At 41.9% G+C, this 26,771-nt stretch overlaps 1 protein-coding gene across 2 annotated transcripts in view; it reads left to right on the top strand.

The window, feature by feature from the left end:
• FBXL2 (F-box and leucine-rich repeat protein 2) overlaps positions 1-26,771 on the top strand; it is a 54,041-nt gene that overhangs the window by 866 nt on the left and 26,404 nt on the right. For both annotated transcript variants that reach the window (XR_001482972.1, XM_015427389.1), the window contains exons 2-9: positions 7,099-7,157; positions 10,135-10,189; positions 11,040-11,114; positions 14,240-14,334; positions 21,574-21,642; positions 21,723-21,818; positions 22,324-22,450; positions 22,580-22,654. Coding sequence is in view for 1 of the 2 variants with exons in the window: in XM_015427389.1 (XP_015282875.1) it covers positions 7,099-7,157; positions 10,135-10,189; positions 11,040-11,114; positions 14,240-14,334; positions 21,574-21,642; positions 21,723-21,818; positions 22,324-22,450; positions 22,580-22,654 (651 nt within the window). In the remaining variant the exon portion in view is untranslated. The remainder of the gene's footprint in view (positions 1-7,098; positions 7,158-10,134; positions 10,190-11,039; positions 11,115-14,239; positions 14,335-21,573; positions 21,643-21,722; positions 21,819-22,323; positions 22,451-22,579; positions 22,655-26,771) is intronic.

Here is a 26,771-nt window from a genome sequence, read left to right as displayed (position 1 = left end):
GTTAGTGAAGGTGCATGAATGTTTTTAAATGGCTGGAGAGAAGAAAATCCAATGAAATGAGCCTGATGCAGGCCTTACATTGCAACTGTACACTCAGGAAATTTAAAGACACAGCTTTAATTTTTGTAACTGATTATGTTCTATAGGCATATTCTTTCCACTGTGGAAATAGGGTTTTTAATTATTTATTTATGCGATTTCCCCCCCCCTGCCCTCCCCCACAAGTGGGCTCAAGGCTGGGTACAATGAGCCAGTGAAACATATAAAACAATTCCATAAAATTTCAGTTAAAATCTAAAACCCAACTAATCTACAGGATGGCAAGGTGGTAATACATCAGGCCGCAGGGATATAACTATATAGCCCAAGAAAGGGCCATCGTATTTATGATTTTTAGTGCATGTATCCATTGTTGCACAAATTTATGTTTAAATAAAAACAAGAATTCCAAAATTAATGTTAACTAGCGTTCTTGCAAAAGAACTGCAGTTACATTCCTTGAAGTCTCATTTCAGTAAGCTTGAAATTTTGAAACAACAAGTCAGGACCTGTAAGAAACATGCAGGAGCAGCTATCCCATTCCCCTCACCTTTGCTTCCTCCCTTCTCCCTCTGTTTCTCTCAGTCTCTCATTCTTTCTCCCTCCTGCCACCCCTTTTCTTTCTCTCTCTCTTGCATTCCTGTCACTTTTTCTTTCTGCTCCCCCACCTCATCTCTGTCTCTTTTTCTGCCTCCCCATCTCATAACTCTTTCTCTTTCTGTCTCCCCGCCATCACTCTCCCAGTTCTTGCCTGCTCCCCCCCTGAATAGCAGCAGCAGTGGTGGTGCTCATAGCCACCTGCTTGCTCCTAGCCACCTACTTGCTTCCCCTGCCCCAAGCAGCAGTGGTGGCAGTGGCTCTCCAGGAATCACAATGGATCTCCCAACTATAGAGACCAATTTCCCTTAGGGTTGCCAGCTTCAGGTTGGTAAATTCCTGGAAATTTGGGTGTGGTGCTGTAGGAGGGTGAGGTTTGGGGAGGGAAGCAACCTCAGCGGGGCATACTGCCATAGACTTCACCCTCCAAAGCAGCCATTTTGTCCAGGGGAACTAATCTCTGTCATCTGGAGATCAGTTGTAATTTTGGGTGATCTCCAGCCCTCACCTGGAGGTTGGCAATATCAATTATTGTGGAGGAAATGGCTGCTTTGGAGGGTTGAGTCTATGGCAGTATATCTGTCAGAGGTCCTTCCCCTCCTTAACCTCACTTCTCAAGCTCCACTCCTCAAATCTCCAGGAATTTTCCAGCCTGGATTTGGCAACCCTATCCCCACCCAACAGCCAACCTACACCCCCCACAGCCTCTGCCTAGGAAAATTATGGTCTTTCTTTACAATGGGGACCAAAGCAGCTTGCAGTATTATCTCCTTTTTATCTGTACAACAGCCCTGTAAAGTAGGTTAGGCTGAAAATACATGACTGGTCCTAAATCACCTAGTGAGCTTCCACAGGAAGATGGGGATCTGAACCTGGTTCACACAGACCTCACTCTGACACTCTAACCACTAAACCACACTGGCTTTCATTGGGTGGCTGCTAGTGAACAGCAGGAAGCAGTCGGACCTAGCTGAGTTGTGCAAGTCAGGCAATCTCAGAGGTTGCTGCCAGGTTTAGGGTAGCCAGCCTTCAGGTGGGACCTGGAGATTCCCCAGAATTACAACTAAACTGCAGACAACAGAAATCTGTATCCCTGGAGAAAATGGCTGCTTTGGGGGGTGGACTCTGTGGCATAATACCATGATGAGGCCTCTCCCTTCCCCAAACCCTGCACTCCTCAAACTTCATCACAAAATCTCTGCTGATTTCCCAACCTGGAGCTGGCAACCCTAGCCATGCCTGGCCTGCCCCAAAATAGGCCTGGAAAGGGCCCTGCCCCCTCCCCCTGCCTTTTTACTCACAGAAACCAAGCCTTGGAATACTGTGGTTGCCTAGCAACAGCCACTGAGGGAATCCATTGTTTAAAGCTACAAGTGCTCCTTTTATAATTTTTGGTTTTTTTAAGCTGCCCAAAATGGGGGGGGGGTTTGTTGTTTTTTTAAGATTTTACATTTTCCTGCAAACCTGGAGGCCTTTTCAGGTTTGTGGAAAGATCCATCCTGTCTGTTCACAGTTCTGGTAATTGGGTATCCAAAGATTTGGCTGACTTTGCTATTAGTATACACATGTCCAAAAAGCTGTATAGTTTAATGGATGAGGTCAAGTAAATGATGCATAGTAAGAAAAAGAAAGAGAGAGACTGTTTTAAGATGGCCATTTGTAATCCTGCTTTATGGGAGCCTAATGAAAAAAGCAGATACTGATTTGGAGTAGCAAATATTCATATATGTATAAAGAAAAGATGTCAAGAAATAACCTTAAAGTTATTTAAAATGCTATATTCAGGCTATCTTTTGTGCTTTGTTTGATAGTCATAAGGTTTTCACACATAACATTTTAGGTGCATACCCCCTAAGGACCAAACTACATGCGATATTAAAGTTCCATAACAGTTTCTGAAATCATCTTCTGTGCTCTGCCAAAGAAGAACTGTTACCTGATAAGCCTTGTTTGTTTTAACAATAACAACTACCTTTGATCATAAAAGGTGGTAAGTGGATAGGAGCAGCTAGATATAACAGGCTATACAACACAGTCCAGGTCCTGCCATTTCCCTATGAAGCAATGGGTGGGGACAATGTAGAGTTCAACTTGAGCGGACAGACTGAGCCTTGTGTGGTGTTTTCTATCTTAACTGCTTTTCCTCAAAAAAATATTTCTAGTCACAGCTAAAAACACAGTAATGACTTAATTTTTTTAGACAGAGAAAAGGTTCAGTACCTTTTCCCCACACCTGCAGTGCTTTGACTATCCCCCCCACACGTTATAGGGATTCAGCAGCTGGTTTGATTCTGTACGTAGGTATGTTGCCAGTTCATTTGTTTTGGCCCTGAAAGATTTATGTTGAGCAACAATTAGTCATAGATTTCCCAGATGCTGTGGACATTTCAGATATCATGCAATGCCAGAAATTATTATTATTTGGTTATTTATAGTATGTCTTTCTCATGGAGACTCTAGGTGAATTACATAGTGTATATCAAGTACAATCAATGGAGGGACATCCAGTGAACATCACAATGGGATTTAGACTACAAATAAACAAATTTGGTTTTGTTACCAAGTGTACTGTTGAAAGAAAGTTACAGGGTTCTTGGAATAAGGCCCATTGTGGAGATAAATACAATGAGCTCTAGAAAGAGGCTCTGGGCGGGTGCCCCGGCCTTGGGCACTCAGCATCAATTTGCTGTGGCAACCTCATCAGGGTATGACAACACAGAGTCCAGCATTTTCTCCAGGGGAACTGATCTCTGCCACCTGAAGAGCAGTTATAATTCCGAGTGATCTCCAGCCCTCACCTGGAGATTGGCAACAATGGTTCCCCAGGAGGAAATGGTTGGTTTGGAAAGTGGAATCTATGGCATTGTACCTGTCTGAGGTCCCACCCTTCCTCAAACCCCACCCTCTCCAGGCTCCACCCCTCAAATCTCCAGGAATTTCCCAACCTGGATCTAGCCACCCTATCTCCTTCCTGGCCAACCACCAACTTACCGTTATCTGCCCCTCTGACTTCAGGTTTCCATATCCTCCCCCCTCCCTGCAGCATCTACCTAGGAAAAGTACAGTCTTTCTCCGCACTAAGGACCAAAGCAGCTCCCATCATTCTCCTCTCCCCCTTTTGATGTGCACAACAACCCTGTAAGGTAGGTTAGGCTGAAAGTCTGTGAGTGGTCTGAAATCACCCAGTCAGCTTCCACAGCAAGAACCTGGGTCTGGCAGACGCTGCTCTGAAGCGCTAACTGCTATGTCACACTGGCTGTCATAGGGTGGCCATCTCAGCAGGGTATAATGACACAGAGTCCACCATTTTCTTCAGGGGAACGGATCTCTGCCATCTGGAGAGCAGTTATAATTCTGAGTGGTCTCCAGCCCTTACCTAGAGATTGGCAACGGTGTTTCCCTAGGAGGAAAAGTACATCCTTTCTCTGCAGTTGGGAGCAAAGCAGCTTACATTATTCTCCTCTCCCGTTTTTGATCTGCACAGCAACCCTGTGAGGTAGGTTAGACTGAAAGTTTGTGACTGGACTGAAATCACCCACTCAGCTTCCACAGCAAGAACGTAGGCATCTCCCTGGATAAAATAACTGCTTTGAAGGGTGAACTATTGCATTTTATTCATCTGAAGTCTCTCCCATCTCCAAACTCTGGCTTCTGGAGCTTCCAACCCTAGTCAGGTCTGGCACCAATGAGTTCCCCACAGAGGGCTGGAAAGGGCCTCCTCCCCCTGTCTTTTTACTGACAGACTTGGTTGCCTAGCAGCAGCCACTGAAGAGAAAGTGAGCCACACAGCAGTTTTGGCAATTTATTCAGACAGGGAATGGCAGTGGGCGGGGGAGAGGAGTGAACCCAGCACCCAGCCAATGGCACACGAGTACTCTTGAGTGGCAGTTGATGGGCCAGTAGCTGATGGAGCGCACAGCACAGCCAATGGGAGAGCCGGAAAGTACCAATACGTTAGGGCTTTTATATATATATCAGATGATATTTATATTTGCAAACAAACTTTCACACACTAGAAATATCTGAAATCCAAAATACCCAAGTTATAGACAAAACATGAAACAGTGCCTCCCCCCTTTCTGCTGAGGGGTAATAACATAACAGGAAAGATGGTGCTGCTTAGTCATCTGTCCTTTCCATGCTACAAATCACCTTCCACCCCACAGCAGCATTTCCCCCTACAGCATTTCAGATACATAGTTACCAAGAAGAAACAAACTAGAAGGAAAAATGGTTACTGGGCTGTTGCATGTTAACATGTGGCATATAATTTTACTCTAGGAGTGCAATCCTAAACAGTTAACACTGTTCTAAGACCATTTACTTCAGTGGGCTCAGAAGGGTGTAATTTTGTTTAGGATTGTACTGTTAATGTGAGGGTCTGCTTCCCACTCACAAGAAACTTCTGAATTCCTTTCAAGTTACTATTCGAAGTTACTATTCCTCTTTGCAGCCTAAACATATCAAACCTTTTATATGGACTGGAAAAAGAAAAGCTGTCTTCTTTGGTTAAGTGAATGAAAGGTATGGACATTTGTGAATATGAGAGTTGTAGCGACCAGAGGATGGAGAGAGAAGAGACCAAGAGAAATGCAATTAGCTTGTGAATAGTCAAGCTGCCTTGTGTGTTTCCTCAGCTTTTAAACAATATATAACCACCAATTCAATTCAGTTTTTATTTGTTTGCAACATCACCAATAGCTTAACGTAAAAAATTCAGATTGATTGCACCTTGAAGAATTTTTCCTCTGGTGCTGGTTTCCTCTGACACGAGGAGCGATGTGCCCACAGAAGAGACTGTGATACCAGAGGAAAATGCCATCACTAGTGGAAAAGTTCTCTAAGGTCAGACCTAGTGCCGTAGCACTGTTGTGATTACTGATCTCATTTTGTGATATGGTAAGCACCAAAGTAGATGCGAGGGAGGTGGCTATTCATATGTTTGCCTTGTTCACATATGTTTTCTTTTTCTGTCAAAAGGGGTATGTGATTGAAGAGCAACATTTCCTGTTCCTCTGCCTTAACTTCCCCATGCTCTATAGCAGAGGTGTCAAACTCATTTGTTATGAGGGCTGGAACTGACATAAATGTCACTGTGTTGGGCCAGGCCATGTGTGTCATAAAATGTAACGCCAGGTACCGGAGATATAAACTTTATAAAGGACACCAACAAACCCAATTAACAATAATATTTTTACTCAAAATACAAACAAAAGCAATTGATTCTTAGCAGTAAAAGCAGTGGGAAAACACAAAAGCCCCAATAGAAGTATTTAATCATATGCAGGACTAGGTTTTTTTTCCAAGGGATACCATAAAAGGGGGAGTACCTTACATTTTCATACATCCCAGTTGCTTGAGGGCCAGATAAGAGCCCTGGATGGGCCGGTTCCAGCCCCCAGGCCTTATGTTTGACACCCCTGCTCTATAGTTTCAAGCTCTTTTCTCCCTAGCCTGGGGTCTGACACTGGAAGCAAATTAGGCTGGAGAGAAAAGTGATTGAAGAGACAGTACAAGAAGGTGTGAAGGGAGTTCATCTCTTTTTTATCTCACACATTCTTTTGATAGAAATGAACATTTCTGTGAATAAGGCACACATGTGAAGAGTAAAAGCTAAGGCCTAGTCTATGCATCCTATAGAATAAGTTGATAGGTGACAGAATGGGCTAACTAGAGAGTCAGATGCTTAATGCTTTCCCATGTTAAACTTTCCTCAAATAAAAAAAATAGCACATTAGGAAGAAAGGTGGTAGCCCAGCTTTTTATGTGCCACTTTAGATTTCCACTTAATTCCCTATCAGTGGCTGGAAGCTTCAGACTGCAGGTGAAGGATTACATTTCTTGAAACAGTACACTCAATTCAATCACCTCACTACTCTGTTATTTCACTCTGCCACATGTATAGACCAGCCCCAAAATAAAACATTATTAATGAATATTATTTTTCTATTAAATGTTTCTGGTATTTGCAGTTTGTTGTGATCTGTTAAAGGCACTGTGCTGGAAATTCTACAAGTTGTCTTGTTGCTAGTAATTTTAAATTAAAGAACACACCAGTAGACAAGTCCAAGTGTAATTAAACTTGTTGATTTCAATAATCCAGGCTAACCCAATCATCAGATCTCACAAGCTAAGAGGAAGTCCAGGGTCATGACACAGTGGCAAAACCACCTCTGAATGTCTCTTGCCTTAAAAAACCCCACAGGGTCACCATAAGTCATCTGTGACTTGATGGGGGGGGGAAGCATATCTAACTGTGAATCTTAATGTTTTGACGAGTGTTACAACAAATATATAGTATTTACAATTGCTTAGGACATATGTGCATTTTTCAAAATGGGAAAGTTGATTTTAACAGCATATTTGATAAATGTTTGATAAATCTTTTAGATTTCCTTATAGACAATTCAACATGGAGATTGTGTAAAGGAATTGTTTATCAAAAGTGTGTTTCTTTTTTAGGCTGTATCTGATGATGAAGCACTTATTAACAAAAAGCTGCCCAAAGAACTTCTTCTAAGGTAATTTTAGATGGTACTTTATAGTTACCCTCTTTCCATAGAAAAATATATCTCATCTTAACCACCTTGTGTAGAATAGTTAATATATGCTAAGTGGTGATTTAATTTGGTGCACAGTATACCAATATTTGCTTAGGGGGTAATTTTTAAAGTACATTATGAATGCAGCAAAAAATTGTTAAAGTATTATTCCAATTATTCTTAACAATTCTTTGTAAAAATAAACCCAAACTTTTGTAGCTGTAGAATATTCTGTGTACCTTGTGAAGTGCGTTGTTGTTGTTCATTCACACAGTCGAGTCTGACTCTTTGCGACCCCATGGACCACATCATGCCAGGCCCTCCTGTCTTCCGTCGTGCTCCGGAGTTTGCTTAATTTCATGTTTGTTGCCTCGATAACACTGTCTAACCATCTCATCCTTTGCCGTCCCCTTCTTTCACCTTCAATCTTTCCCAGCATCTGGGTCTTCTCCAGTGAGTGCTCCCTTCTCATTTGTTGGCCAAAGTATTTGAGCTTCAGCTTCAGTATCTGGCCTTCCAGGGAACAGTCAGGGTTGATTTATTTTAGGATTGACTGATTTGATCTCCTTGCAGTCCAGGGGGCTCTCAAGAGTCTTCTCCCGCACCATCATTCAAAAGAATCTATTCTTTCATGCTCGGCCTTCCTTATAGTCCAACTCTTGCAACCATACAGTACTACTGGAAATACCATTGCTTTGACCATATGGACTTTTGTTGGCAGGGTGATGTCTCTACTTTTTATTATGCTGTCAAAGTTTGCCATTGCTTTCCTCCCAAGGAGCAGGCGTCTTTTAATTTCATGGCTGCAGTCACCGTCTGCAGTGATCTTGGATCCTAGGAACATGAAATCTGTCACTGCTTCCATGACTTCTCCTTCTATTTGCCAAGGAGTGATGGGGCCAGATGCCATGATCTTAGTTTTTTTGATGTTGAGTTTCAAGCCAACCTTTGCGCTCTCCTCTTTTACTTTCAGCAAGAGGCTCTTTAGGTCCTCTTCACTTTCTGCCATTAGAGTGGTATCGTCTGCATATCTGAGGATGTTTTTCCAAGCAATCTTAATTCCGGCTTCTGAATCATCCAGGCTGGCATTTCGCATGACGTACTCTGCATATAAATTAAATAAGCAAGGGGGCAATATACATCCTTGTTGTACTCCTTTTCCTATGCTAAACCAATCAGTTGTTCCATATTCTGTTCTGTCGCTTCTTGACCCTTATACAGGTTTCTCAAGTGGGACTAGGGGACAATTCTTCATAAGCAACTATATGAGCTGTTAGTCGTTTTTACTCAGTCCATAATTTGCTATTTTCCATTCAGCGTTCTGAATTACGTGAGAGACAGTGCAGATACCGCCTGGGATTCTGTTGACTGTAGGATCACCTGTTTCCTTTCCCTATTTCTGATCCTCTCCAGAGCTAATTGCCACCACATGCCATAACATTATTTCACATTTCCAGCAGCAGAACCCACCTACAGAGGGATGAAAGGGAACACAGGACCCCCTTCCCCATTGTACAGAGGATACTGCTGGCAACTTACCGAGCAGTGGCAAAACAGAAGATTGCATGGGAGCAGTCCTTTAACCACATGTCCAAACAGGCACACAGCCCAAACAGCATAGGGCATTGGGAGTCCCTGTGCAGCCCTTGTACACAAGCTACATAGACTATAGCAGGGAGGGTTGCAGATAAAAGCATAGCACAGTTGAAATGCACAACAGTAGTATACCCTAGTTCAGTGATCCCCAGCATGGCATCAATGGGCAATGTAGTGCCCAAATGTATCTTTCATGGCAGTTGCTTCTTCCCAAAAGATCTCTTCCCCAAAGCAAAAGCCATTCCTGGCTTGGGTTCACCTCATTGGAGCAGAAGGTGCCTCAGAAGACAGGACTTTTGTGTCTGCATTTGGAAATAACAGTACCCCTATCATAGGGGGGTGCTTGGTTTGAGACCTCTCAACATTTATTTATTGGTTTACTATTTAAACATTTGTCCTGCACCCTGCAGTCTGCAGCTTACCTCCAGTCACACAGTGAAGATCATTGTGCTGAGGCAGCAGCTACTGGCAAAGCATTTTTTAAAAACTGCACAGCCAATCAAAACAACAGTCAATCAGAAATCGTGCTGGGTAAAAAACTACCTGGCTCCACCCACTTCCTAAAAACACTTGGTAAGTGCCAGAAAAAATGTTGATGGGTGCCATGGCACCCACAGGCCCCACATTGGGAACTTCTACTGTAAGGAGTCCAAGTAGAGCAATGTTAAACATAGGCTACCATAGTATTTGTTTTTCTCCCTTGGCTGTGTGTGCACAGTGCTATTTTGCTGTACAAAGTCTCTTTCGCTAGCGGTCTTATCAACCAAGTCTCTCCACGTATGTTCTAATTGTGCATGACATGAGATGTAGTCCTATTCCACGTGCTGTATCGTGTGAGATAGAGGCATCCTGGATGAGATTTATATAGGACTTGGGAGAGCTATGATTGCCTGCAGCCTTAGCTCCAGGAGTGGGGAAAAGAAGAGGGAACTTGAATTTTCAGCAGAACCCTTGTTGGCCAATGCACTGTGACGCAGCAAGGCAAAATGGTCTTGCTTTCAACAAAAAGGTCCAGTAGACTCTTCCTCAAGTATGTTACTCTTAAATGCATGCAGAAGTCCCAAGCTGTGTCTCATGGGAATGGGAATGTCTGAAAGAGAATTAAAGCTAGAAACTTTAGTCGTACACGGTTTTGTGGAATAAATCTAAATCTTTTATTTTTGTGTAGCCTGTTATTGATTGCAGACTAGAGAGAAAGTTTTTACAAACATTTGCATCATTTGTTGGCTTTTATGAAACAGTGTGCACTGAGAGATGATCTGACCCAATATAAAACAATCTTGAATCAACACATTTACAGAAGTATGTTAGGCTGGATTATTGGTAGACATGGTTTAATCCTTTTCCTCCTCTCTCATAGAATATTTTCCTTCTTGGACATAATTACTTTATGTCGATGCGCACAAGTTTCTAAGGTACAGCTAAGTGTTTGCTTCGTAATGTTTATTGTAGTTCTGTGAATACTAAAAAAAATAGTTACTATAAGTGCTTCTTCATTTCCCGTAATTTGTCTTTTAATTGGATTTCCCAGTCTCAGTATAGTACATAAACTACAGTGTCTTGCAGGCTTTTTGGGGAGCTGGGGAAAGAAATCAGTGGCTCATAACTATTAAAAGTCTCCATTTCTAGTACATGGCCTATGGTCCTCAAATGATGTAGTTGTATGCTCAAAAGCATTTTGTGCTTCATTTTCCATGCATTTAATGGTCAATTACTATGGATTTTATTTTTCCTATCAGTACATTAAATAACCGATGTGATAGAATAAATATAAAAATATTTATAATACATGAAGTGCTACGTCAATACTCTCTCAGTTTTTCCATACAACAGTCCTGCAAATTTGGTTACTATTGAACCAAAGAGAACTATGACTTACCTATGGATGCCTGGTGAGTTGATGGCCAAAGTGAGATTTGAATTAGGGACCTTCTGACTCCCGTTCAAACTCCTAGTTACTACAGTGCAGCATAAAAACTTGTTTTTAAAAAGTTGCATTCTTTGTTACTACTGTATACACATTTCAGCATTTTTTCTGCACCTTTACAATATCTCTGCTAAAAAATTTAGACCTCAAAGTATTAAAACATAGGCTCATACAAAGGAGGCATTAGTCAACTAGAAGTCTTTAATGGTTTTCAGCGTGAAAAAAATGGATTGTGATTTTTTAAATTCTTTTTAAGAAGTCATCAAAATATTATGGTAATTATATTATGGTGTACTAAGTGTGTATAATAATATGTCTGTGTATCTTATATATTTTAGTCTTGGAATATTTTGGCCTTGGATGGAAGTAACTGGCAAAGAATAGACCTGTTTAATTTTCAAACAGATGTAGAGGTTAGTAATGCTGTAGTTCTTCACTGTTGTTAAAAATAATGTGTACATAATGTGCAATAAAGACTTGGAAACATGGAGATTATATACTTTTAGCTCTATATCTGGTGGTTTTCACTGAATCTGAAATAAGTTGATATCTTTTAAGAGTAGTAGAGAATTTGAAACCTGATCTGACTTTCTGCCCAGGACATTATAGAACCAACGGATTGGTTACATTTTCTGAGTCTAAGAGCTTGTATAAAGTATAGCGCTGATATGAAGACTAATTTTTCTGTGAACAGAACATCCACAGTGAGCAGGCAGCTTACTCAAAAGGTTGACCTTAGAGAATTACATCTAAAGGTGAGATTATTCTATACCTAGACTTTGATATTTTTTTTAAAATCCCTATATAAATATCTGTTTGAACCTCCACAGCATTGTCTATTGGTAGTTTTTGCAGTTGCAATACCCACTGAGACACTTATGGACCTCTGAACTGACCCTTATTACTCTTTAACCAAAATCAGGCTTGACTCATACAGAAGGTCGCATATAGATTGAAATGAAATGTACTTCATAATCTTTTACATATCTGAGTTTTAAAATAGGCCACATAAGTGCTGAACTCTGAGGTTTCATTTTCTGCCACTTCATGATTCTTTTCATGGCATGTTATTCATTTGTTTATAAAGCAAGAGTCCAGTAGCATAAAGATTAACAAAATTTGTGGCAGGGTATGAGCTTTTGTGAGTCACTGTTCACTGCTTCTGCTGCTACAGACAGACTAATACAGCTACCCACCTTGATCTATTTTCTGATTATTATTATTATCATTTATAGTCTGCTTTCCTCACTGGGACTCAATGCAGATTACAAGTATGATAAAAAGTGTTTTAGTCAGTCAGTGGATTGCAAGATATTACAAATCATGAATAATATCACAGTAATAAGATTAGTAAAACAAATAAACAATAATGAATATATATCTATACACACACACACAAACACACACACTCAACTTTTACTGTAGCTGCTGTACTTCCATTGCTTTGTCAATGTGACAGGGCTAAGAAAACGACAGGAAGCCTAACTAGAGCTGCCTGTGTACCACATGTGCTTCTTTCCCTTTATAAGTAAATTTGCCCACATTTTTGTATATATTCTGTTCAGACCATCTAATTAGAGCAATAGCCATTATTTTTCAAGTTAACAGACCTGTTAACATAATTGTCTGATACAGCCAAATGATTGTAACATTTAATAGGACTCAGAAAGATCACTGTTTCTCTTTCTCTTCTGTGGATTTATATGAACAGGCAGTGCAATAGGTTACTGTGGGTTAAAGGAGATTTGTATGCATCTCCAAAAATCCTAGTGCAGTCCTTTGCTTCTGCCAGGTCAAGTTATACAGACTCTGGAGCACATGCAATTTAACCAAGCAGAGGGAAAAGGCTGGATGGCGTTAGGGGACAGACATACTGACTTCAGATACATTGGGATTCTCTAGTGTACTGCTTGTGCACATACGTGGGGAGAAGAGAAACTGGGATCTGAACCCCAAGCGCATGCAGTACTTTCCCCATATCCTTCATCACATGCCTGTTTGTGCAAGGCAATATACTAATTTAATATGCCATTGAACACCAAACCTCAACTCTTTTGAGGGAAAAAAATCCACAGCACTCCTGCAATACCCAAAAATCATCTGTCTGGATTATTTTTAAAGGTACACAAAGTGCATATTCCCTGTATCCACTATCTTTTGCTCAATGTGACTTCCAAGCATGCCTTTTGGTGACATCTCATGCACAGTGCTAGGACTTCAACTTGCTGGTAAGGGTAAGATTTCTCATTATGTGACATTTTAATGTTTAACATTTTTATGATGGATGGAACCATTAACATATTAACATATGCCCAACATCATAATAGTATGCTGATTGCACAGAAAGGAAATTATAATCCCAACATTGGCTGCTTCTACACGACAAGGATTCTCTGGGTCGCTTTTATCACTGCTGTGATTGCAGAGGCATGCACATTGGCAGTGGAATTTTCTGTGCAATTGCTCTGCTTCATCAGTGCCTTGCAGCTGCCATTTTCCAAGCATTTTACAAAATTCAAATAGTATGGTAACACACTTGGACTGCAGTCTTTCCAAAATAGTTACAGCAAATCTGTTTGAGAAAGAGCATATTGAGGAAGGGGGAGGGACAATGAAAGGCTGATTAAAGCATGATATCATGTAGCTGTTCACTCCCACACACACACACACATGCTCCAAATTGGAAGCCAAATCAGAGAAAAACCTTTGTGTGGAAGCAGCCATAGTGTTAACATTTACTGAAGCACAAGGAGAGAAATATGGATAGTGCCGGACCGGTATGTTGGTAGACATATTCGCAACAGATATAAAATATCATGCTTTTCTATCAAAGTAATTAAACCGTGGCTTAGACTCTGTTTCCAGTCTTCTGGGCAGGAAGAGCAAATGATGGCAAACAAGAACATCAGAACAAAAGAAACCAATCCATTCTTTGCACTAAAAAAGTCCCTTAACAACTGTAATCCAGCACAGTTTTTCATACTTCCAGTGAACATTTTGTATATAGTGTATTTCAATGAATCTGATAAAGCATTAACATGTGACAAAGAATGAAACAGTAGAAACCAAACTAGACAAGATGCTGGCAGATCAGTAAGATCTTCCATTAAAAAGCAATCACAAAGCAGTTGGGGAGGGAGTGTGGGTGAGTTGAATCAGGGAAGTAGAACTAGGGGATGGGGTGTGTTAGTTCTTCTGGCTCCCAGTGCTCTTTACCCCATCTAGATCATACATCACCTCCATGTGGTATTCTGAGGAAAGGATAAATGTATGCCCCTCCCTACCTTGTGGCAGCTTTGAATTAAAAGTATTTAGTAATTGCATACAAATATTACTTTTTAATGAAAAATGTGTTAAAGTGGCCATTCTGCTTGATTCTCTTGTCATTCTGGCTGTGAATTTCAGTAAGATTTGAAAAAGTCTTCAATAAGGAACATTTTTTTCTTGTATATTTTAGATGTTATGGTTCCTGCCGTGGATCTCCTCGTAAAATCCATCTGATTAGATATGCGGTTGACATTTGTTTCATCTGTTTAAGGGCCGAGTGTTAGAAAATATTTCCAAAAGATGTGGTGGGTTCCTGAGACAACTAAGTCTGAGAGGCTGTCTTGGGGTTGGAGACTGTTCTTTGAAGTAAGTTATGGCTTAAAACTTCAGTGGATAGATGCATATACTTGAGTTGCATGATGCACATCACATATGTGGCAATGTCTTTTTTGCTTGAGTTGCAAACTTCAGCATGATAGAAATGCCAAGATGAGGGAAACGCAGAAGTGGCAATATGTGTCTAGATACAAAATCGCCTGGCTATGGCATCTGACCCACCTTAGATTAGGAGTGTGACTAAACCGAAGGCACTGTTAATATAGTTCAGTCATTGGGAAGGGGGAGCACATGTTGCTGACAAATCTAGTTAATGAAAAAAAATATTGCCTGTAGTGTAAGTAGTGTTTTTGCCTAAATGAATACTCACCTCTTATCTCTAACCAGTGGGCTTGCACCCTCAAGTGAGTTGTGGAGCCCTGCTGGGTCTTGAACCCCTCTAGAGCTGCACATCTGTTTTGCTGCCTTTTGGAAGGACCTGCTGTTTGTGCTCATACATTGAGAGCAAGGGTGCTACAGTTCTTGCCTCACATAGCATGCATGCTGAAGGGAGCAGCAGAATAGGTGAGCAAGGGCTTTTAGCAATGGAGATTATTTCTTTTCAACACAAACAGGTTTAAAATGTCCTCCATAAAAGCCCTCATGTGCTTCTCTCATCCTCCAGCCTTTCCACCCTATGACCCTACCCTTCGATCTGCCAGGGTTAGCGCTCTACCCACACTTACAGCATGGAACTCCCCTCTTTACCAGTTAGGTCATAAGTGCCTCTTCCTTTTCTGTCATGTGATTTTGTCACAAACAAACACTGGAGGTCTGTGATTGGATCTCCTGATCTCTTTAAGTTTCATTAAACTTAGTGTGGCTCCCTGATTTTGATTGGTGCTGAAATGGGAGGGATGCACTAATTTTCCCCATGCCAATACTCCCTGAGTTGGTATTGTACAGGAAATGTTAAGGGAGGATTATTCTCCCCTCCTCCACTGGCACCTACTTTTAAAGAAAACTGAAGATGACTTAAGTTATCACAGATCTCCAGTGTCTTTTCTCATTGTTCCCTCTGTGTGTCAGTTTCCTGGTCGTGCTGATTTTTCCAGAAATGGGCAAAGGGGATTGTATACACAGTTCGGTTCACCTAAAACAATTGATTTTAGCTTTGGATAAGATCTAGCTGTACATCTTTTAATTTGTATTCTAGTTTAAATATTTGAATTTCTTGCTGTAATGAACATCTTATTTTAATTGCTTGGGTAGATTGCTTGGGGAATTTCAGGAAACTATATGGTAATTAAGAGTATGGGTGTGACTTTAATAAACGGTAAATCATCAAATGAATTTTGTGAGTAAAAGCTAGAGATGAACTGGAGTTTTCCTTCAAGGATAGCTAACTGTGAACAGAAATACTTCTTTTTAAATACTTTTTTATTTCTCACAATGAATTTCCTGAGGCTATAACTGGGAAGGTAAGACTGACATGATGAGAGAGGAGCTTTTGAACCTTTTCCTTTCATGCCATATTTCTGCTGAACATCTCCTCCTAGCTGCTTTTTCTGAGGGGAAAATTGCTAGTAATTTGATTCTCTCTTCTTGTATATAAAAGGTCATTCTGTGTTGGCTAAGGTGCTGCCTCCTGAGACCAGAAGGGAGGGCAAAACTAATTTTTTGAGGAGGTAGGATCCACCAGTTGTTTTCTGGCATTTAGTCAGGGAGGCAGAGTTCATAAAAGCTCTTTGTCCTCTAACCTGTAAGCAGGGCCAATCATGTCTCCTCAAATGGTAGTGCCATGAGGCTTGAGTATCAGCAGGAGCCGAAGACAAGGCGCTGGAACTGGAAGCAAGGAGCTAGACCAGAGACTTATACCTAGTGCGCACCAGTTGATCTAGCAAGACCGCTTTCCCAAGCCTCGACTTAAATAGGCTGGAAAGTAACCAGGCTCACCTGCACTGCTAGCAGGTGTTGAGCTCCTGTGACTGCACTGTGCTTAGGCCAAAATCCTGCAAAGAATTATCATTCTCTGGGAAGGGGTTGCATGCAGCTCGGCTTGGGCTTTCTTCCCATTCCTGCAGGGTGAAAGTGGTCTTTAGGGCTCTATTGGCCTGGGTTTGCGTCTTTTGCATCCTGCCTGCAGAGCCCTGGTGACTAGTTCAGATTCCTGTGGCAAGGCCTTCATTGCAGGCTCAGGCAGGATGGCTTCTGGTGCTGCTGGGTCATAGTCAACAGGTGCCTCAGCCATCTAGCTCTTCCTGGTCTTCATCGGCTGGTGGCTTTGGCTCCTCAGCCTCTTCCTCTGAGTATTCCGAGTCCAATTCACTGAGCTGGTCAGTGGAGGTCATGACAGTTTTCAAGAGCACAAGAACAAAAGGAAGGAGAATAAGTGTTCTAGTAGGCAGGCTGTAGTGATCTACCCCACTATCAACTTCCCAGGAGGTGAGGAAGCAGAATGTGTGAGGTTTCTCTTGCTGGATGCACCAAGGGCGCAGTGCAAGGTATAATGGGGGGACACATAAGAACAGGCGACCCAACTCTGACTCTGAGAAAGAGGTTTGCTTCACATCTTACAGGAATTCTAGACAGTGGGGCATTAGCTACGGTAGTTGAGGTGCCACACTGGCCACAAGAATTCAAGCAAGAAAAGAGAGGCTGTGACTGCTGGTGGGGTAAAGCAAAGCTTGTGTGGTAGGAGTGGGCTGTGTCCAAGTATTTAGCTCTAGAGAGCCTGAAATCAAGTGACCCCAAGCCACTTCACAAAATCAGGATAATTTGTCCTTCCAGAGGGGGAAAAGAAAGAAAGAGTGTAACCCAGAACTTACCCAACTTATCCTCCCCATTTGAGATGTTTCCTACCACAGTCCTTCTGCAAGATGTGGAAACTGCTCTTGAATGCATGCTTTCCCTTATCCCCGTGGCATTAGTGCTCAGGATTGGGAATACACCACTCCACACATCATTAGGCTCTGTGTTCCTCAACCTATTCTTTATTATCTGTCTCAGAAGGAGTGAGGTAGGAAGGAAGTGCAGAGACCAGGTGCCTGGTTTCACTGCTTTTTTTTTGTTTTTGTTTTTTGCCCCCCGAAGGGGATTTTTTTATTGGCATTTTCTATAAACTACGAAAAACTACCACTAAAAATTGAGAGGGGAAAGGAAACTATACCCTATCACTATAACTATGGGAAATGGGAAAAGGATAAACTAATACATAGAAACTACTTGATGGGGAAAAGAGACTACTGTTCTAAACTATATCATCTGTTGCAGCTATGTCCAACAGGTAGATTGTGATCTACCAGTAGATCGCAGAGGGGTCAGAGGTAGATCACCAGCCCCACTTGGTCTCCTGGTTTGCTGGACAGGTGTTTGGATCTTCGTCTCTCTATTTTGTTTTTGCTTATTTTGCTTACCAGTAAATGACAGAAGGTGCATTATAAATGGGGGAGGGGGGCGGTGGAACCCAACTTTAGTGGGTTAAAAACTAATTTGAAACTAATTTGAAACTTTATTTTCATGGTGGTAGATCACAGGCACTTTTGGCTGGAAAAAATAGATCACTATCTGTTCGAAGTTGGACATGCCTGATCTATTGGGTTTGGGGAAAGGAGAACGAATATATATCACAATCTTATTAGCTAAAAGTAAGCCTTATTAACCTAATATTACAAGTTTGGTATACAATTTGATTCATTACAGTATTGATTTAAGAGTATGCATTTAATAGCTTAGCACAAATTCTGCCTTTAAAAACTATTGTTCTTGTTCTAGAGTCTTTTCATCTTGCGTTTCTTCGTTTTCTTTAGTTTGGGGGCGGCTACTCCTTTCTCCGATTCTGGTGATGTGGAAGTAGTACTTTTTGAACCCTGTGAGTAGGATTCTTCTTCATCATCTTCTTCTTCCTCCTGATCCAGTTTAGAGTTCTTTTCTTTCTTTTTATATTTCGGATTAAACATTTGATTCATAAATTTTACAGCTTTTGGAACAGAGTCAATTTTGTATTTTTTATCCAAGTAATTGAAACTCAGTCCTTCCGGGAATAACCATCTATATGGTACTCCATTTTTTGTAGAGGGAGAGTAAGCGTCCTATATAGTTTCCTCCATTTTCTGACTTCAAAGGGAATGTCTTTTAGTATTTTTATCTCTTCATTCTTAATTTTTAAAGATTTTCCCATTGTAGATTTTAGCACCAGTTCTCTGGTAGATCGTGAATTTTAGATAGGTTTCCCCTGGGAGTTTATTCTTTTTTATAAAGTCTGGTTAGATCCTGTAGGCTACATCCATCTCTTTCACAATGTCTTCCTGTTTGTAATCCATTAATGGGGCCAAAGCCTCCGCCAAAAGTTATTTTAAGTTCTTGTTCTTCTCTTCAGGGATCCCATGGAAGTGTAAAACATACAGGCCCTCCTGTCTTCCGCCGTCCTTTGAAGTTTGCTCAATTTCATGTTCATTGTGTCAATGACACTGTCCAACCCTCTCATCCTTTGCCGTCCCTGTCTTCTTTGACCTTCAATCTTTCCCAGCATCAGGGTCTTCTCCAGTGAGTGCTCCCTTCTCATTTGGTGGCCAAAGTATTTGAGCTTCAGTTTCATTATCTGGCCTTCCAGGGAACAGTCAGGGTTGATTTCTTTTAGGATTGACTGATTTGTTCTTCTTGCAGTCCAAGGGACTCTCAAGAGTCTTCTCCAGCACCATAGTTCAAAAGAATCTATTCTTCGGCGCTCGGCCTTCCTTATAGTCCATTTTTTCGCAGCCATATATGACTACCATTTGATTCAGTTGTTTTTGAACAATGTCCAGTTTGGTGTTGAGGTTAGTTATCTGTTCCATTAGGAGGCGCAGTGCATTTGCTAACAGTGAAAAAAAGTCTGTAGTTACTTCCTGGTTCTGGGAAGGAGTCGTTGGTATGTTATTTACGGTCACCAGTTTTTTCTCCGGCGCTCTCCATCCTCTCCCAACCATAATATCAACAAGAAGTAAGTTTTCCAAAACAAGACAAAAGTTATGCGATTTAAATCCGCTTTGTATATTTTGGCAGTTTTTGCTTTCGCTTAACTTCTTATGCGCTTATTTTCGCTTTAATTCCTTTTATTTCCAATTTAAAACCGCTTTTAAATCTTTTTCAAGAAAGGGGGGGAGAGTGCTTAGTCCCTCTCCCTCCACACTTCAAACTTAGGCGCTTCCAATTATTACCAAGGTCCGCTTTTTCACCTGAGCTTTGCTTAACTCACAGTTTGGAGACCTGGAGATCTTTTGGAAGCATTTTAAAGTTTTGATTGTGGTCGCTTGCTCCGGCAATCGTCTCTAAGTGCCATATTGGCTCCGCGGCGACAGTACCTTTCAAGGATAAGGTGAGCCTCAATTCCTTGGCTGTCGCTTTGGAAGAGGCTCTCCTTAGCTCCCCAGGCTGAGGGTCTCCTACAGAGACCCCGGGGAGGTCTGGGACAAACTTGGACCCCTCCCGTCGGCCGGGTATCGATGCGTCCCCATCAGAGCAAGACGGGACGTGTCCGAGCGGCGAAACGCTTAACGCTTTCACTGCTTTGTTAAGGCTTTGATGGGATCGACTTCACACAGAAGCTAATTTTCTTAAACCAGAGACGCAGCCAAAGCACCAAGATCCATAGCTTAATATAGGGAAAAACATTTCTATACCTCTTCTCCCTTCTTTCCAGCAAGAGACTCTTCTGTTTCCTCCAGGTAATCATGCTGCTCTTCTCCTCTTAATTCCAAAGTCTTTGGCAAGGAGGAAGGGAAAAGGTAAGCGGAGGGAAGGGAGCATAACCACAAACCTCAAGGTAGGCTTTCTCCTCTAAAACACATGCAGAGATTACTGGAAAAAAGCTATAGCTCCTATTCAGTTAACTGCGTCCCCTGAAGGTGCTAGTGTTCCATCCTCCAAGCCCTCCAAATAGCATGATTCGAATTAGCTTTTCCTTGGAATGTTTGGCTGACATATACTTCTTCCACCTCAAAAGAGAAAGTAAAAATGCTGTTAAGTGACCTCCATGCTGTGAGGGTGAATGGAGAGTCTCAGATTTATTTTGACATATTTATTGCTTTAACCTTGTAGCCTTAGCTTGTTATTTAATTGTTTTTGCATAGTTTAAACATCTTCATCATGTTACATGTTAATTTGCTGTTCAGCCCATCTATAAGTTTGAACCCTACCTCCCATTCCACTGTATTGGAAAAAGTGTGCATGCACACGAAACCTCATATCTTGAATAAACCTTTGTTGGTCTTAAAGGTGCCAGTGGACTCTAGGGCTGCGGTCACACGCACCAGTTGAAGCGGAGGGGAAGCGAGGCTATTCCCTCTGGACGAATTTGACATGCAGTTGCGAGATCACACCTCCCTTTGTAGGTGCAGGTGCAGCCCGTCACTGTGTGATCAGATGCAACTGTGGGTGAGTCAGGGTTTTTTTGGCCGTTTGTTCCCATGCACATAAATGAGGAATTGTGCCTCTGCACTGAGGGCCCCCTATGGAGTATGCAGTGATGTGCATACTGCAACGGGGCGGGGGGGGGCCCTGCACCAAGCCGGGATGGCCTGATCAGACTATCCCGACGGCTTGAGAGCGTGCTTGAGCGATCAGACAGGGGAAAGTCTGTCCGTGGCTCGTCGGAACCTGTTTACTACCGGACTTTTCCTGGTGTCTTTTAACTCTGCTTCTGCAGTGGAACAGCATGGGTTGCCGATGATTGCGGGACGCTTCCCAGATGTTGCTGTCTGATCGCTCCCTTTAGATCCATCAGGCATTTGCACCTATATCGGATCTAAAGGCGTGTGTGATCGCAGCCTAAATTTGTTCTACTTGGGTTTTTTTAGGCCATGTTGTTCTCTCAGTTTACAGTCCATGGATGTTGCTGGAGTTTCTAGACTGATATTTGCAGAGTGTTCTGTTACATTCATGCCCTCAAATGTTTTGGCTGAGTACCCCAGGGTAATTTGCAGTCAACTGTAAACTTTTTTGCAGTCTTTAACAGGTTAAGTCATACTACCTACTCTGCTTTGTAATGGGTTGCTACTCTATTTTATAGGTGTTGTTTTTCAGTGTGCTTCTATTCTGTGACCTTGTGCCAGTATTGTCCTGCCCTCCCACTTAGGAGGCAGTGCCTTACCCAATGTAGAATGACCACCAGTCTCTGAGAACAGGAATTCAACAGGTGGTTATTTTCTTTTTTTCTGAAATGTTAAATAGAAAAGCATGAGCAGAGTGTGTCTAACTAGGTAACAATTTGTTCTACTTAACTGAGATACTTGCTTTATTCCTTTTTTGCAGAACATTTGCACAGAACTGTAGAAACATTGAGCACTTAAACCTTAATGGATGCACAAGAATTACTGATAAGTAAGTGAATAGTATTTTACGTGATCACTACGTTTAAAAAAAGAGCTGAAGATATTTTTAGTGCCTCTCTTTCTTTACAGCACTTGCTATAGCCTTAGCAAGTTTTGCCCCAGGCTGAAACATCTGGATCTGACATCCTGTATTGCCATCACTGACAACTCCTTGAGGAATTTAAGGTAAAGCAATCTCTTGATCATCACAGGCTGAACTGATTGCATTTATATGCCACCCCGAGTCCCCTGTGGGGAGAGGGTGCAGGGCAGTGTTCCCTTTAAGCTGAGTTAGTGTGAGCTAGCTCACAGTTTTTTAGCCTACAGCTCACACATTTTTGTCTTAGCTCAGGAAGGATGGCTCCAGAGCAAACTAATTTATGCAGTAGCTAAATTGTTCGCCCACAACTTTAATGCCAGTAGCTCACAAACTAGAATTTCTGCTCACAAGGCTCCACAGCTTAGAGGGAGTATTGGTGCAGGGTATAAATTTATGTCTTGATATTGATGGGTAAATAGCTGTGCCTGATATCACTAATGTTTAAAATATCATGGGTCTGTATAGTCCCACGATTGTTCTGTTGAGGGCTGGCAGTTATCTGTAATGCTAATTAAAACAAGTTTAACTTACATTTGCCATTGTGACTATTCAAATTTTATGTTTGTGTGTATGTTTTGTTAATTTTCACAGTGAAGGCTGCCAAAATTTGGAGTTCTTAAATCTTTCCTGGTGTGATCAGATTACAAAAGATGGTGTTGAAGCACTAGTAATAGGATGTACTGGACTGAAGGCACTCTTTCTAAGAGGATGCACACAGGTACTGCTTTGTTGTTAACTTGCAAGTATATTGGGGCAACTAGAAAACTCTCTTGCAATCATAAAACATTAGTTGAAAACCTGAACAGCAACATGACTTGCTAATTTATTTTCTGTTTCATTAATTCAGCTAGTAGATGAAGCACTTCACCATATTGAGAACCATTGCCATGAACTTGTTCTCTTAAACTTACAGTCATGTATGGTAAGTATCTCCTTTTAATAACAATTTTCAGCTTCAGATTCTAAAGTATTTCTGATTATGAAATTATGTATTTGACCATACATAGAAACTTTGCAGTGGTGCTGAAGAGAGTGTTTAGAAGTACAAGTATGGCTGCAATCATAAGCTATTTAATTCAACTAAATTTACTTTGAAGTATGGATGCTTAGGATTGCACTGATAGTATAAAACATAAGAGAGAAAAAACAGCTGATTCTTCAGCTAAACATGCATTTGAAAAGTTTATTGTCTGATTCTTTGCATGTTTACTGAAAATATAAATCCTGTGAACTCTTGGGAAAAAGCCCCACAGAATATATTGAGAATTACATCTGAGTAAATGTGAATTGAGAGCAGGCTGTTTATACTGTGTTTGCCCAAATATACTTCACCTTCTCATCATACTCCTTTTATTTTCAGCCAACTATGCTTTTGTTCTCCTCTTCAGTCTTAAGTTCTTTTAAGTTATTACTCCTTGACTGTTCAGATTCTTTGTTCAGAGATCATGTCACTTTGTGCTCTATCCCTAACAAACTGTGTCTTGAATAACAAATAGAAAGTAATTTAGTTGCTGGTTGCATTTCGATTAAGAAGCTATAACTGCCCATCTAGCAGGAGATACCAGGATTCAGATTTTTCAATAAAATCTGAAGGTTTTGTCGAATAAACAATTTTGCAACATAATTCTCATTATACTGTTTTACTTTATTAGACTGATAGGGAATCTTACCTAATATTGGCTTGCATCCAATGAAGGATTTCTGTGAAAGGGGATTTTTGCAAGTTCCCCTCCTCCTAGTGCAGACCTCTGATTCTTCCCTCAGGTTGTTCTGGTGGTCCCCAGGAAGCATTTTGGGCTACAGCAGGAAGGCAGAGGAAAGGAAGACACACTGCCATGCATGGAAATCACTGGTGTATCCAAAACATTAAGTACAAAGAAAATAGACCACTGCTGTGTCTGAACATTCTCAGGCTTCTTTGTAGGAAAGATATATTTCAAGTAAACAAAAAGATTAAAATTACTTATTTGAAATCTGCTCGGAATAGCTTTTAGATATATTAAAACAGTACCAGAATTTTCTTAAAAAGTTGAACCAGTGTGGTGTCATGGTTTAAAGTGCCTGACAGTGACCAGCGGCTTCTGGGTTTGAATAACCATGGGACAGTCACCATTTGCCATCTTAACTTACCTTACAGGGAGTTGGATCCTATCAGTCCTGCTGGCATGAAAGCAAAGCTGTTCTGCCTGGTAAGGGAGGTTCTTGCTGCTGTGGAATACTCCTTGCACCAAACATGCTGGCACCGGTGAAACGGACTGGCAGGATCTATCCCAGGATTTCTGAAGGAATAAAGAGTCTGTGTGTAGAACTGTGTATGCTGCTCTGAGCTCCCTAAAGGAGGGCAGAATAAAAACTAAATATATATAAAATAGTAAATTACTTAAATGAGAGTGGTGGAAAACAGGTAGCATTCAAATTAGAGAAACCCAACAACATAAACGAGTAGTTGCAAACCTGCCATCTGTTAAGAAGTATCTAATCAGTCTAAGAAATTATATCATAATCGAAACGTGATGGTAAGTTAGTGAAAAGCAGTATGAAACAATAAGGCTTTTCTTGACACCTAAAAGCATTCAGGTGGGGCACCAGGAAACCATCATGGGACAGTAAGGCTGCCAGCATCCTGGAGAAAGTGTCCTGTCCCTTTAACAGAGGGCTTAATGGGATGTTATTTAACAAGTGATGTTATTTGCCTCCATTCTATGAAAAGCTGCCCATTTCCACACATTCAGTCTCTTTAAAGAGACAGGACATGTTTTCTCCAGGCTGCTGGCGACCCTAAGGGAGACATAGTTCTGCATATGTGGAGCCACAGCAGAGAATGCTTTAGTCCCCTTAAATGTGTGCCTCACACGAAGAGGGCTTCTATGAAAAATTTCAATAGATGAGAGACTTGTATTGGAAGAGATACCCTAGGATCAAATCATATAGTATTCAGATGTCAAAACCATCACTTTGAAGTGCTTGGGGAAACAAAATAGCAACTAATGTAGTTTTCTTAAAACAGGTGTAGTGACACCACAGCATGTCCCCATTAAAATACAATACTATTTTTGAACTAGTTGGAAGTTTCAAAGGGCATCCATACTTAGAGGGTGTTACAATAATAATGTCTTCATATGATCAGAGCAAGGTTGCAGCTGGTTCACCACTATGAAAACTGAAGAACTGCAGGAGCAGTAATTTTATTGAATACTTTGATTGTATTTCAGTTTGTACTGAGTTGCATGAAAAGATTATTATCTTGAACAGTGTTAAATAGTACAAAGTTTGAGTCCAATGGCACCTTTAAGACCAACAAAGTTTTATTCAGGTATCTGAAGAGGCGTGCATGCACATGAAAGCTTATAACCAGAATACATCTTTGTTGGTCTTAAAGGTGCTACTGGACTCAAACTTTGTTCTGCTGCTTCAGTCCAACACAGCTACCCACCTGAATCTAGTGTTAAATAATGAACACACAGTTGTTTTCAGTAAGGTTGATTTGGCACAAGGGTTGGCATAGACTGGATCAAGTGAATTAACTTTGATTCTTCTTCTCGCCTCAGCATCTTTGCAGATATTATGTATCTTCGACTTGGTCTCTGTGCTTCACACCCTTGGGATCTAGTGCGCAAGCGCTGGATCGATCGGTGCTGTAGCAAGCTCTTTTAATGGATTTTCGCGCCCAGACCTCGGGCATGCACAGGAACCCCACCGCGCATGCCCAGAGGAGTGGGCGCGGACATCCCGCCAGTTCCTTTCTTACTGCCACGTTGAGTAGACCTATTTTTCGTCGGTCAGATCAGTTCGCTTTTGGCTTTTGCCTCACAGCTCTTAGGAATTATTTCCTTATTTTAATTTTCCTCTCTTTTCTCTTTTTATTTGTTTGTTCTTCAAAAAAAACTTAAAAAAACATTTATTTTCTGCTGAGGGGGAGTTTACGATTACCTCAGGCCTTCGGACTTCCCCCCCCCTCAAACGTCCCCTCTTCTTCGCTTCCTTTTATGGAGAAGAAGTGGAGTTTTTTCAATAGGTGCAAGGGTTGCGGCAGCAAACTTGCTCCTCCCGACCGTCATATCCTGTGCATTTTTTGTCTCGGAGAGTCTCACCGGCCAGAGTCCTGTCGTCACTGTGCTCGTTTTTCTAATCAAACACGGAAAAACCGAGCTGCACGCCTTAAAGTAGTGCTGCTTGAATCGGCCCTTACTCCTACCTCAGCGATGGAGGAGAGACCATCAACATCGACAGCTCCGGCATCGAGACCTGCCTCCGATGCCGACCGCCCGACACCGAAGCTCCCGGCATTGACGGCGTAATCTTCCGCTTCCATGCCAATCAAAAAGAAGGCCAAGGCAAGCAAGGATCACAAGTCCGCGAAGAAGGGCACCTCAAAGTCCCTTAAGGTGGCGAAGAAGGGGAAGGAAGCAGTGCCTGCACTGTGTGATGCCCCTAAAGTGCCTTCCGCTCCAACGGCAGTATCGATATCGGAGGCCCAAGTCCCTCCACCTATACCGACCATCCAACTATTGGATTCCCCCATCCAACAAGTGGAGCGTCCATACTCTAGACGGTAGAGCTCCTAAGTCACCAGATGGGTGCTGAGCCTTCTCCCTCTCCTTCTACTTCGTCGGCATCAATGATATCGGAGGCTCCCGATGTCAAACCACGTCGGTACCGACCCGCTTCTCCCAGCACGCAATGTCATCGTCCATGCCTCCATGTCCAATCTGTCGATATCGACGACCGAGACTACAGGGATGGTTCTCACAGACGGGCTACTGCTTTGTCTCCCAGACGTCCACAGTCCAGAAGTCGATCCCCCCGAGTCTTCCTGCCCCCTCCACCACCGATATCTTGGGATCAGCGACAGTTGAGGTACCTGTACGGGGCTTATCCACCATCCATGCCGTGGTTGACTCCGGCGGGCTATTCTGATTGGGATCGCTATTGGTCCCACTGTGTTCATAGATCGAGGTCGCCCCACAAGTTGAGACCTTCGGCATCTCTGTCTCGTCCTCCTGCAGAAGATCCTTCCCACCATAGTCTAGAACCAAGTC

Source organism: Gekko japonicus, unplaced genomic scaffold (genome assembly GCF_001447785.1).
Source record: "Gekko japonicus isolate JY-2015 unplaced genomic scaffold, Gekko_japonicus_V1.1 scaffold272, whole genome shotgun sequence".
Lineage (NCBI taxonomy): Eukaryota > Metazoa > Chordata > Lepidosauria > Squamata > Gekkonidae > Gekko > Gekko japonicus.
Note: the sequence above shows the minus strand (reverse complement) of the source record. Positions and strands in the feature narration are given on the sequence as shown.